Source organism: Pyrus communis, chromosome 16 (genome assembly GCF_041283825.1).
Source record: "Pyrus communis isolate YQ-2024b chromosome 16, ASM4128382v1, whole genome shotgun sequence".
Classification (NCBI taxonomy): Eukaryota; Viridiplantae; Streptophyta; class Magnoliopsida; order Rosales; family Rosaceae; genus Pyrus; species Pyrus communis.
In genome coordinates, this window is record NC_142580.1 from 5,750,587 (window position 1) to 5,763,436 (window position 12,850).

The following is a 12,850-nucleotide window of genomic DNA, read 5'->3' on the forward strand; positions in this document are numbered from 1 at the left end:
ATATATCTCCCACTAATTTCATTTTTTTATTTTTTATTCTAGATGATTTTAAGTGAGTTAACAGACGTCACAGTATGAAAGAGGCCATAAAAAAACCACATAAGATTTTGAAGGTAGGAAATTTAAACTCGACAATAGTCCATGAGAGTCCACGAGAGTCCTAGACATTCCTCTCACTACAAATTAATAATTTTATTTGAACAAGACTTGGCTGCTGAATTTTCAGCAACCACTCATGCTTACCGTCAATCTCGGGTGGACAAATCAAAACCTGGATGCTTATTCATCAAAAAATGTAAGCATGAGTGGCTGCTGAATTGTCAGCAGCCAAGTTAAAAAATGAAATAGAATTAACTTGGCTGCTGATGAGTGGCTGCTGAATTGTCAGCAGCCAAGTTAAAAAATAAAATAGAATTAACTTGGCTGCTGACTTCAGCAGCCAAGTTAATTCTATTTCATTTTTTAACAAACGATATAATCTACGTTAATTTATTATTTTGTTGAGATCTCCACATAATTAAAAATAGAATATAAAAGACCCTCTTTCTTCTCGCTTCTCCGGTTCTCCCTGTGTTTCCCTCTCGAGTCCAGCCAAAGTCCGCCTCCTCCACCACCACCACCTCCACCGCCCTTCGAATCGTAACGGCCGAAGTCCCCGCAGCCAGCCGCCTGAAAACACGTGAACCTCGAACCTCGGAACTATCAGGAATCATAGTATTCTCGCCGTTAAACTGAAACTGCTTTTTGATTTTTTGATTTTTTTAATCTTTCCTCTCACGCTATTTGCACCCCGAGATCACACCTATAAGCACCAAAAGCTTGGATTCGCAGGAAGTGCTTTTCCGCGTGATTCCCAGCTCCTGAACGGCTTTTCTCTTCAGCAGATCTTGCTCGGGCTATATGAGGTCGGTTCATTTGTCTCTCGATTCACTCGTTGCGTTTTCTGTTTGGTTACCGAGAAAATTAGGTAGAGTGCTGCTCAGCCAAGTTCGATTAAGTTATTATTTAGCTTCCTGAATTTCCATTTTTCTCAATATTTTAGTTTGAATTGATTTGATCGCAAGCAGTTTAACTAAAAGCAATCCGATATATCAATTTAATTTGTTTAAATTTTTATCGATTTTGGTCGTGGAGTTTAATGTTTTGATTTTGAAGTTACTGGAGATTTTTGATCGGGAATTGTCACATGAGCCATTGGATTTATATATATATATATATATATTTTTCTGGTCGGTTTGTTCGTTGTCTCTGACATTAAGCAAGAACAGCTGTTATTCTGTCTTAATTTAAGGTAGTGGCATGTTTAATTCAAAGGGAGCACGTGGATGATTTCAATGAATGGGTGTTAGATTTTGTGACTTTGTGTAAGCTGCTCATTGTCAAATGGAAGCACATGGTCGCTTCGTTTCTCCGTATGTAGACGGGGATTGAGGAACGGGCATATGACTTCTTGGTTGTTGCTTCTTTATATTGTGTTTGAAGAATTCTGCTTGGTAGGTTAGGGTATAAGTATGCGATTTCTGCTGTTCAATGGTCAATGTGGTCTGTGAATTCGAATTGAAATGCGGTGGAAAGTGAGATGTTATTGAGAGAGATTAAGCGTTTCCATCTTACAGCAGCTTTGGGCCGTGAGTTGCAAGCGCTACCCATCTATTGATATGGTTTGTGCATTGATTTACAAAAATTGTTCGGGTCATTTTTGTAGTTGTATATTCTTGTATTACTGAGTTGTAGAGTTTTGCTTAAATTCCTGAAGTAGTGTGCTCAAACTTATGTTCCTGTGTATACGATAAACCAGGTTTTTTGTTCCTTCATGAGGTTCGTCGTTTCATTTAAGGGAATTTGCAACTGAAAACCTGTTAAATAATGCAGATCAGCTATCGCTTTCTACTTGCAGTTCATTTTTCCGTGAATGTATAGTCAGAAGCTTGTAAATAACATGGGAATCCTTTCGCGCAGGTTAACTTTTGTGACAGCCTATTTTCATCAACGAGCTAACTTTTTTGTCTTTAAGTTTATTATGGAGATCTGATCACCGCTAATTACATTTACATGTTGTTGTCTGCAGTGCGGGTGGTAGGAAACCAAATGAGACCATGAGGCTTATTGTGACAACTTTTGTAGGAGTAGTTTTTGGGTTCTTGATAGGTGCATCCTTTCCAACATTGTCACTAACAAGGGTACTCAGTTCTTTTGGGTGTCTTTTATACTCCTCTCTGTTGCTTACAAAATGTATTTAATACGTGTACACTTTGACAGCTGAATCTCTCATCCAGCCTTCATCCAACTATTGATCTGTCATACAATGAGGACCTGAAATCAGACATCTCCAGCCAAGCACTTCTAAGTTCTTGGTCTTCTGCAAGGAGTAAAAATGGTACAAGTCAAGATCAGAGTTCGAATGGCACATCGAGGGTATACGTCAGTCTCCCTGACATTAACAGTAGTGTCTGAAATGACTTGCATCAGTATTAATGTTGTATGTTATTGAGGAGTGTGTTGAATCTTGGCTATTTCGTAATACAAATGTCGAACCAGGTCTATAATTGCTAAAAATCTGTGTGTCATTTTCGATATAGTTTACAGATTCCAGTTGTTCCATGCCAATTCTCCTTATATAGTCATTACTTATCTAGACTGAAGCTTACATTTCCTGCAGATTTGGGTGCCATCAAATCCCAGAGGTGCAGAAATGCTACCACCAGGAATTGTTGCAGCTGAGTCAGACTTCTACTTGCGCAGATTATGGGGCAATCCCAATGAGGTGTGTATTCTATTTTTACTTATACAAGCAAAATAGTTAACAGTTTGGACTTTACGCAATGCCAGGAATGGTCTAATAGATACTGAAGATAATGCAGCATAATTACAGATTCTCTGTGTCTTGAATTGATTTCTTTGTAATGTATATGGGATATAAAGGATATTATTTGACATGTCCTTTTCGACGTTATTATGAAATAATGGGATATGTTTGTTGCATATAAAGCTGGAACTGGAATCTTCTGTGTTACGCATTTGATTTGTCTAGGAATTCATATCAAAGAAAATAGTCATTTTAGCATACGTATTCATTGTCATATTTGAAGTCTGTCGTCTGCAAATTTTAGGTTGAAAAATAAAAGGGAAACAGTTGAATAACATGCCAAGTTTTTTTTTTTTATTGAATTCTCTCTAGTCCCAGTGAGACTGCCAAGTTAAATCCTTTGTTTTTGATGGCACACGATACTTCTCCTTTTAATGTGTTGTTATTCAAAGTGCAAGTCTTTTGATTAAGATGACAATTGCAGGACGTGACCATCAAACCAAGGTACCTTGTGACATTCACTGTGGGTTTGAATCAGAAAAGGAATATCGATGCGGCAGTGAAAAAGGTTTCCCTCTCTCCCTCCCTCTCTCTCTGTGGTGGTGGATGTGTGTGACTAAATATCTTTCTCTCACAGTTTTCAGAGAACTTTACGATTCTCCTTTTTCATTACGATGGCCAAACAACTGAATGGGATGACTTGGAGTGGTCTAAGCGTGCTATACATATTAGTGTTCGTAAGCAGACTAAATGGTATGAACAATTGCTAACTCCTATTTGTACTTCAATAATGAATAGTTTCACTGGTTTTTGAATTTAAACTTTTTGTCAAAGGTGGTATGCCAAGCGGTTTTTGCATCCTGACATTCTGGCCTCATACGACTACATATTTATCTGGGATGAAGACCTGGGAGTAGAGCATTTTAATTCAGAAGAGTGAGTTTTCATTACAAAGTAATTCTTTGATGTTGGGCTAGTTAGCCTACGAAATTAATCTCTTATGCCTCCCTTTTCAATCCAATTTCAGATACATTAGACTAGTGAGGAAGCATGGTTTGGAGATTTCACAGCCTGGTTTGGAACCCAACAAAGGTTTAACATGGCAGATGACAAAGAGGAGAGGCGATCGTGAAGTTCACAAGTAAAATCATGGAACCTAAACTGAAACTTATTTATTTGTTTCAGATTTAGTTTATGAACTATGAAGTAATCCTGAAACCCTTGTCTCAAATTGTTCCAGACAAACAGAGGAGAAACCGGGCTGGTGCACTGACCCACTTCTGCCTCCATGTGCAGCGTAAGACACTAAGAAATTACAGAGGACATTTTAGTGCTGTTGTTTGTCTTCCTCTGTATGTGACATTCGTGTTTAATAAATGTTTCTTGTTTCTGTCTTATTGATTCAGCTTTATTGAAATCATGGCTCCAGTATTTTCTCGAAGTGCCTGGCGCTGTGTGTGGCATATGATTCAGGTATTAAGATCGCGATATCTTTTTCCATTATCACCACTTGTTAGCACTCGGTTAAATTAGCCGTCTTGTTACTTAATTCTGTGATTGCTACACTTGGTGTTTGCAGAATGACTTGGTCCACGGCTGGGGTCTTGACTTTGCCCTGAGAAAATGTGTAGAGGTTGGTGACCCACTTCCTAACCTCCTTGATGTTTCTGTTTTGTACTTTATTTCGTAATCTGCACATGGCCGGATTTGAATGGAACTCCTAATTAAATGCATTTTTTTCATTGCAAACAGCCTGCGCATGATAAGATCGGCGTTGTAGATTCTCAGTGGATCATTCATCAAACTGTTCCTTCATTGGGGAGCCAGGTAAATATCACTTTTTAGCCGCTGTCATCATCTCGTTTCCTTAATAAATATATTTTAGATATTGGTACGAAAAGCTTAATTTATTTCGGCTTTCTGTAGGGTGAATCAGAAAATGGAAAGGCGCCATGGCAAGGGGTATACAAGAACTCTTATTCTAATGCCATTATTTCACATTTATATCTTAAAAACGTCAATTACTCACACAAAAGTTATCATATAAACAACAAAAACGCGCAATTTTTCTAATCAAGTTTGCTGATATCGCTGTTGTCTTTACTGCTGATTCCAGGTAAGGGAAAGGTGCAGAAAAGAATGGACAATGTTTCAAATGCGAGTATCAAATGCAGAAAATGCGTACTTTAAGGCTATCGGGGTAGATCCCTCAACTTCAAAGGCCCATTAGGGGAAACAGCAGCGATGACAGAGGTACTGTACACAATCGACGACTCAGGACCATGTCGATTGGTGTTTTTACATAAATTTGTAAAATCCATTACGATTTGTGATATTCATTAATTGACCAAATCGCAGAATTAGGTCCTTGAGTAAAAACACAGCGTCGATTAAATCGTCCTTTAGAATTTCAGTGCTTTAGTGACAACTCCTCTGACTCGGTGTAACATATTCTTATTAGGATTCGTATCATTACTGCTGTATGAGATGTTGTGCTTGTTAAACGTATACTAGATACCAATAAATCGGAATTCAGAAGAGGCGATCGATTTTGCCATTGCCGGAAAAACATGAATCTTGTTTCACCTGGGTTTCGTGTTTCGTAAAACATGTCACGAACTTTGTTGGTATCATCGTATCACGGTCGTTTAGAACTATGAGTCGCATGTTGCAGATGAAAAATTGCTTGAAACTGGAATTTTTGGTATGGAATCATTGATAGAGCTTAGTATTCGTTATGGGGAATCAATTCTCCGGGCCGAACAGAACTTGCCTCTGGCTCCTGGCTTTCGCTGTAGCACGCTTCGTTAGCTGTGCTTAATGCCCGATCCGGTTTTATTATCCCGACCCTATGTCACGTGAGGAGAGCGATACAGGAGAGTGAAATGAAGGTAGGGAAGGTATTTCAAGAATTTTCTGTGAACCCAATTCTTCTATAACCTAGAAGTCAACGTACAAGAAAAAGTTTCACAATAAAGAATTTTCCTCAATACTATGTAGTATTGTAATGATACGTAGAATTAAAGCCACATCCAGACATTAGAAATTTAAAAAGTAAGTACTGTTGTAGCAACCCAAAATTTCAAGCAATTAATTCTGAGGCGTTACATGTGAAGTGTGAATGCGATGTCTCACTGCAACCGCACAAACAATTTGGAACACACAACTGTCCGTATGAAAGCAAGCAACCATACATCATAGTTTTAGCTCTATGTATGTATGAGATCATCAAATTAATCGAATCAACTTTTGTTTTCTGAATTTGTGACGATGGCTTTTGAGTCACGAAAGCGTGGACCACTCGCTTGGTTCCGAGAGAGAGAGAGCAAGATATCAGTCATCGCAATCACACCATTATTATTTATTATGTCATATGTATATATATCATACTATTTAGAAAGGGATAGGAATAAGGGACAAATATTTTTACAAACTTTTTTACACTCATTTGTAGCTTTTAAATTTTTATAATATCTAAGGGTTCTTATTTATTCATTAAATGACATAAATATTTATGTGGATTTTAACTAATATTAAAAATAAATATAAAATTAAAAAAACATAAAATCAGGGACAAAATTAAAAATAAGATTAAAAAAAAAATCCCTAATCGTGAAAATAAGAAAGGAGGTCTGCAACCTCCATCTCCCTAGGTCTGCAACTTCCATGCTTGAATCTCCATTACATAAGCAAAACAAAACCCTAAAATCTATTATTGTTCATATATGTAGGGTGGTTAAATTAGGTTTTGGAAATTGTTTTAGTTTTGTCAGTTCATGTATTTGATGATTTTTCTACTCTTGGAGTTTTTCAAATTAAAAAAAAAAACAACTATCTCAATCCGTAGGTTTTGATTGAACTCAAAAGTGTGTTGTGTAACGATCCTGCAGGGTTTTTGATATGTTGATACCTATGAGAACGTATGCTTTTGGTTTTAGACTGTAATTGACATTGATTTTCTTGCCTCGCTTTATTTTCATTTGTTGACAATTTTTTTCTATTACGCAGGCAAATCTCTGATGTTTCTAACGACCTTACCGTAGAAATAGGAGCATCAACCTTTGCACTTGTTTGGGTTCAAATTCTGATTATTTGAACATTGCAGACCTCATCGACGAAGAAGAGATTTTTATTTTTTTTCGTTATTAGGGTTCAATTTCTGATTTTTTTTTATTCTATTAGATATTAGTATTTCATTTAGAGTAGTATTTTCCTTATTAATTATAATCCACATCATCATCCAAGTCATTTAATGTTTAAAACTCTTCACATCACTCTTAATATAGACCGTTGAATGTTATAAAATCTAAAGGCTAAAAAGCAGTGTAAAAATATTTATCCCTTAATCCTATTCCGTTTAGAAATACTGACATTTTTCTTTCGTGTGATTGTTGTATCATCGTGTCTTGTTACACTTATAAGAGCCGTCTCTCAATGTAAACTAAGAATGAAAGCCAAAAGTGACGAGATCTTTTTAATTTTGTATCTTTACAAAATAGGTTTTTTCAATAAACTAATGAATTAGAAAACTTTTCGATCCAATCTACCAGTTCTCTCTACGACACAGAAAACTAGAGGAACATCATATTAGATTTAAGATAATTTTTTTTTTCCTTCATTGAGAATACTATGGATCAATAAAAATTTACAAGTAACATAAAGGTATGAAAAAACATGAAACTTGATTTAAGGTGAAACTCAATGCACATGTTTAGTTTGTATTGCTTTTGGGCCGACTTTGCATGGCGAGACATTTTAGTATGCTAACTAATGGCTTAATGTATTGAATTGTATTTTCATATTATACGATAAGTTTATGCTTTAAAATAGATATCATTTAAAATTCTTGACACGGCAATTATATCATCTTATAATTAATTATTTAGTGATATTACATGATAGTATAACGGTCGGAATCAAATATTTCTCGTCAAAAGCAGCCCAAAATAATTGGTCATATCACTTAGTACAGGTTTGATATTAAGATGCTTTTATAAAAAGTGGGTATAAAAAAAATGAGCTCAAAAAGGTATTTGGTAAACATTTAAAAACAACTTATTTTCACAATTTTGGGTAAAAAAAATATGAAAATGTGAAGCAGTAAAAATAAACTTATTCTCATAGTTTAGCAAAAACAGTTTTTTTTTCAAAACACAACAATACCATACCAGCCTTTAGTTCCTTCAGAAATCAAGAAACTTCCAGTACCCACGGTTACAGAAAAAATTGAAAGGTCTACAAATCTGCCACGGCCAACGGAACACCACCACCTCACTGGCTCTCACAGAACCTCCCACGGACACGTGGCCACGTCAAATTTGGCCTTTTTGTGCCAGTGAAAATGTCAGTTCTCACTCTATTACATCAATCAAACACGTCTCACACAAACCCTACACGTGTCGCCACGTGTCGCATGGGCCATCAAACCGTGGGTAAAACTTAACCCACCTCCATCTAACCACGGTTAACAGTGTTGACTGTCCGTGTATATTTATCAGCAACAAGCCCAACTAAAAATTGAAGCCCATGGTTAAAACTATTCTCTGCTTTCAACTTTTGGCTTTTGGCTTCTGTGTTCTCTATCTAACAAAAAACCAGAAGCACTTTCTCAAATGGGGCTTTCGAACTTCCCGAGTGCAGCAGGGGGCGTGCTGCCATTGCTAGTAATGATCACAGTTTTTTACGTGGCTCTGCTAAAGAACATGGCGAGATCTGTGCTCCAAGTGATGGGTGCCAATATCAATTCCTACACTTTCGACGAGAACCCTGATGGGTGTCCTGAGGAAATGCCTAGAGAGAGAAGAATCTCAATAACCCAGTTCAAATCGTTCTGCAGAAACGGGGGAAAAACAGAGTGCTGCGTCTGTCTCTGCGGGTTCGAAGCAGAGCAAGAAGTGAGCGAGTTGTCCTGCAAGCACTTCTTCCACAAAAGTTGTCTGGAAAAGTGGTTCGACCACAACAGCAGTACGACTTGCCCTCTCTGCCGCTCTATTGACTAAAAAGATAAGTTCTTTGTGTTATGGAGTTTTGGGTTCATCAGCTGTACTTTTTCTTGTTGTTGCTTATATTATTCTGTTATTTTTTAGCACAAATTAGAGAAAGTTAATTTAAAATGTTTGCTTTCTGGTTTAATTTGTGTTTGTACTTTGTACTTGTACCAAGAGGATTAAAAATAAACAAATAAAGGAAGGGAGAGGCATTGGAGCATTGAAATATTTGAAGGTTTGGTAATTTTCTATTGGCTCTTGTTTTCTGCCACCAAATATTCGAGAGATTTTTCAGTGATCGGTACATAGAGTGGCATAACACGTGTTATTATATAAATAGTGAAATATTTGTGCTAAAAAGTTAATAACTTAAAAAATAAATTTTTTTAAATTTTTCACTACTTCTCTTAAAACATGTGATTGTATTATTTTTGTTCCGTAAAAATTTCTCCAAAATCTTCAATCTGCTGGAACAGAAGAAAGAAAGTATGGGACTTGGGATTGGGAATTGGACACGGATAAAATGGGTGTCAGATAATTTATTAAAAAGAAAAAGTGGGTGGAACACATGTCTTAAAAAAATTTCAGCATGTTTGATTTATGCTATTTGAGAAAGAGACACCATTTTATTGGGTAGTAAATACTTTCATAAAAAGTAAAAGTTGATGCCCTTCCTTTTTGCTTTTTTTGGTTTGCAAACGGCTATTTTTGGTTCAAACTAATTATCTTCAAAGCTTCTTTTGGATTTCTTCTACTATAAAATCCCATAAGTACCATCCCATATTTGGATTTCTTCTATTATAAAGGCATGCTTGCTTACCGATAAGAGAAATCAAAGCTTTATTTAATATAAAGCTTCTGTTTGGTATCTTACTTGAAAATTAGATTCAAGAGTTTGGTTTTTCTCGTAACCTCATGTTTTTTAATATTAAAAAATTTATTTAATAAATCATGAGTTGGTATTTTAATGATAAATGTTGGATTGCGAGGTTTTTTTTTTTCAAACTAAAAATTGAGACTTGCTATCAATTGTTCATTTCTTTAAAAAAAATAAATTAAAAAAAACTTGTTTAGGAAGCAATTTTGAAAAAAATTGTATCCAACAAGAAATAAAATATAAAATTCAAAAACAAAAAAAATATCAAACTCCAAAATCATCCCTGAATCCCCGATAACCCCAACTTTCACTCCCTCGCCGCCCACTTCGCTGGCCTATCCCCTGACCCCGTAAAACCCCGGCCAGTCATCTCTCGTTGATTTTTCTCTGTCTCTTTCCTTACTCCCTCTTTAATTCTCTTACTCCAAACTCGCGTCGACAGGAAGAGATGCCCGTTGGGTCGCCGGTTTCGGATTCAAAGTCCAGCGATCTATAGTACCAAGGAGACGAGAAACTAAATCGCAGTGGCCGTTCGCCGTCGATTTATCTCAGCCCACAGGAAGAAGGGTGGAGTTGGTGGATAAGCGGATGGATCTTAAAAGTTCAAATAGTTTAAACACAAACTTTGTGTGTTTTCAACAGCAAAGCTTTGTGTTTGAGTTGTTTGTGTTTTCAAATACATGTGTAACCCAAAAAATGTGAATTTCTCGCATAATGCCAGGGTTCGAACTTGCAATGGATCGCAAAGTTAGTTCTACGCTGTGATAATTCGCTACAAATTATTATTCTTTATAAAATAATGCTGTTACGGTTTTAGATTCGCAACCTGATAACATAAAATAAATTTAATTAAAGTTAATTCCATTTTATTTATTCTCGGAGTTTGATTTAATATAAACATTACACAAAGTTTTAAAAAGGCAAACATCCACTCAATAAAAAAAAAGAAAAAATAGAAAGGGATGGAAAGAGAAAGAGGAAGAAGATTACAACACAGATCAGTACAAACATAAAACTGTGGTTTCTTCTATAAGAAATCATCAGCAGTACAAACCAAATATGAGGTACAAATTTCAAAGCAATTTGTTAGCTTTTTCATTATTTAGATGGTAACTTATACCATTAAGGACCATATATAATAATTAACCTTGGGTATAAATAGAGGGGTTTTGTGCTTAATCATTTCGCATGCTTTGCTGGTTCATGAGGAATTTCTTGTGCTCAAACTCAATGAACTCCGCAGCTTCTTCATCGACATCCTCCGCCTGATCACGAGCCACATAATGCGTCACGTGCGCCCTCCTCGTTGTCCTCGGGGGTTCTATCACAGGTGCCCTCCTTGTTGTCCTCGGGGATTCTACAACACGTTCCTCGTACTCATCGCTGAACTTCACAAGGTGTCTTGGTCGATGTTGGGCATTAGAAGTGAACCTATCATTCATAGGATCCACAGTGGATGCGAAGAACTGGAAGTCGTTTGAGTTACTGCTCCAATACGACATTTTCTTGTATGTAGTTTTCGGTTGCTTTGTTTAGGTTGTAGGATGGGGAAGGAGCTGTATTTATATATGGTAGTGGCAGAGGAACGCGTAGGGTTTGAATTTTTGAGCTGCATTGCGGCTGGCGGCTGGAGAAGAAATGTAGGGTTTCCATTATTCTTGAAGGATAAGTTTGAATCGAATGCCCTCCTTTCTGGCCAAACTTGGTGGTATATAGAATCCCACAAAGCAACAGCACCGAAGGGTTCTCTTTGGATAAAAAAGTTGGGCAGGCAGGAATTTGAGCGTTCAAAATTCATTAGGTCTCGTCAGGGATGAAGTCAGATATTTGTAAGAATGAGGGCATCTTCAAACAATAAGGTATAATTAAAAAACTTAAGAATTCCCTGCACAAAACACTTATATTTTAATACATAAAGTTTTTCATACAACGTCTTATAATATTTCTTGATGCGTTTTCATGTGTTTGAAAGCGATGCATGACAACATCATTACCAAATACTATCAGATATCTCTCTCTATAAAAATAATCATGTTATCATTCATCCATTGAACTTCCATTTCATTTCTCAATCGATTTTTTCAGAAATTTCATGGCCGAAAATGATCTTTCAATGGTGGCAGTAGCAACTAGAATAGTTAGTGCTAATGTCACAAACATGTAAATTAGCAGATACACCTTGTCTTTTTTTCATTGGGGTATTTTTTTTTTTTATTTTAATTAGAACGGACGTTGAAATTGAAATGCAATCCATTTTTTTATTTGTAGTTTAATTAGAGCTTGGGAATTGGAATGCAAAATACACACACACAAAATTGAGTGGGGGCGGATGCCCCCCTTAAGCCCTATACAGCTCTGTCCTTGGGTCTCGTGCATCAACTTTGTTAATAGAATATTAATACTGTTTGAAGCCGTCGTCCATTCAAACTAACACGTATGTTGATTATAGTACGTAGCGTGTTCCAGATATCGTCCACAAGTTTTTCTGGGTTGTGATATATATGCTTTTCTGAAAGCTAAGCCCCTGATTGGTTCTGGAGTTTAGAATCTCTGGACACAGTAACTGGCATAACATAAAGGGAAGGACGATCATTATCACACGTTTTAGCAAAAGAGATGTTCGGAAAGTATTTGGAATATGGTAGATATTTTAAAAGAGATTTTTCAAACGTGCCAGACTATGGAGAGGAATAACACATGTTATTATACAATTAGAGGAATTTTTTTGAAGTATCTCTCTAATTGTACAATGACATGTGGTATTCCTTTTTGTATTCTGAACACATTGAAAAACTCGATAATTACCTTTTTTTTTCCAAAAACTGTTACTCAAGATATCTTATCGTTTTCGCGATGTTCTGTTAAAATTATGATAAAACTTAGGGTTCTTTAGAAAAAGGCCCTTGAAACTCTTATTTTCCAAGCAAAAACCCACATAATATTAAACTTCCAAATAAAACCCAAATTTCAAATAGAGTACCATGTAGACAAATATGTAACCAATTATCATCACATATTTACAACTTATGCCACAAAACTCTAGTTATGTCAATAAATATTATTACCCACCCTAATTATGATTAGCAATTAACCCCATATGAAAATTTTACCTTTCTTGTATGTTAAATATTAGGAATATATATATATATATATATATATATATATATAAATTTAGCTATG

At 36.0% G+C, this 12,850-nt stretch overlaps 2 protein-coding genes across 11 annotated transcripts; both read left to right on the plus strand.

Moving 5' to 3' along the window:
* Positions 1 to 439: 439 nt before the first annotated feature.
* LOC137730771 (uncharacterized) lies at positions 440 to 5,375 on the plus strand. 10 transcript variants are annotated; one of them, XM_088687312.1, is made up of 16 exons: positions 503 to 905; positions 1,498 to 1,661; positions 1,873 to 1,959; positions 2,069 to 2,180; positions 2,260 to 2,415; positions 2,660 to 2,764; positions 3,291 to 3,374; positions 3,444 to 3,559; positions 3,641 to 3,742; positions 3,834 to 3,947; positions 4,047 to 4,103; positions 4,213 to 4,279; positions 4,386 to 4,439; positions 4,559 to 4,633; positions 4,733 to 4,768; positions 4,923 to 5,375. In XM_088687312.1, the coding sequence occupies exons 3-16, from the start codon at positions 1,913 to 1,915 to the stop codon at positions 5,034 to 5,036; spliced, it is 1,239 nt and encodes a 412-aa protein (XP_088543438.1). In that variant the 5' UTR covers positions 503 to 905; positions 1,498 to 1,661; positions 1,873 to 1,912; the 3' UTR covers positions 5,037 to 5,375. The 10 variants fall into 10 exon arrangements, with proteins under 10 accessions (XP_068325830.2, XP_088543438.1, XP_088543437.1 ...); XM_088687313.1 differs by having other exon boundaries at positions 561 to 905; positions 1,292 to 1,661; XM_088687314.1 differs by having other exon boundaries at positions 561 to 905; positions 1,503 to 1,661.
* A 2,944-nt stretch (positions 5,376 to 8,319) lies between these two features.
* Positions 8,320 to 9,019, plus strand: LOC137730518 (putative E3 ubiquitin-protein ligase XERICO). Its single transcript, XM_068469509.2, has one exon. It carries the CDS (start codon positions 8,419 to 8,421, stop codon positions 8,803 to 8,805), a length of 387 nt encoding a protein of 128 aa, XP_068325610.2. The 5' UTR covers positions 8,320 to 8,418; the 3' UTR covers positions 8,806 to 9,019.
* Positions 9,020 to 12,850: the final 3,831 nt, after the last annotated feature.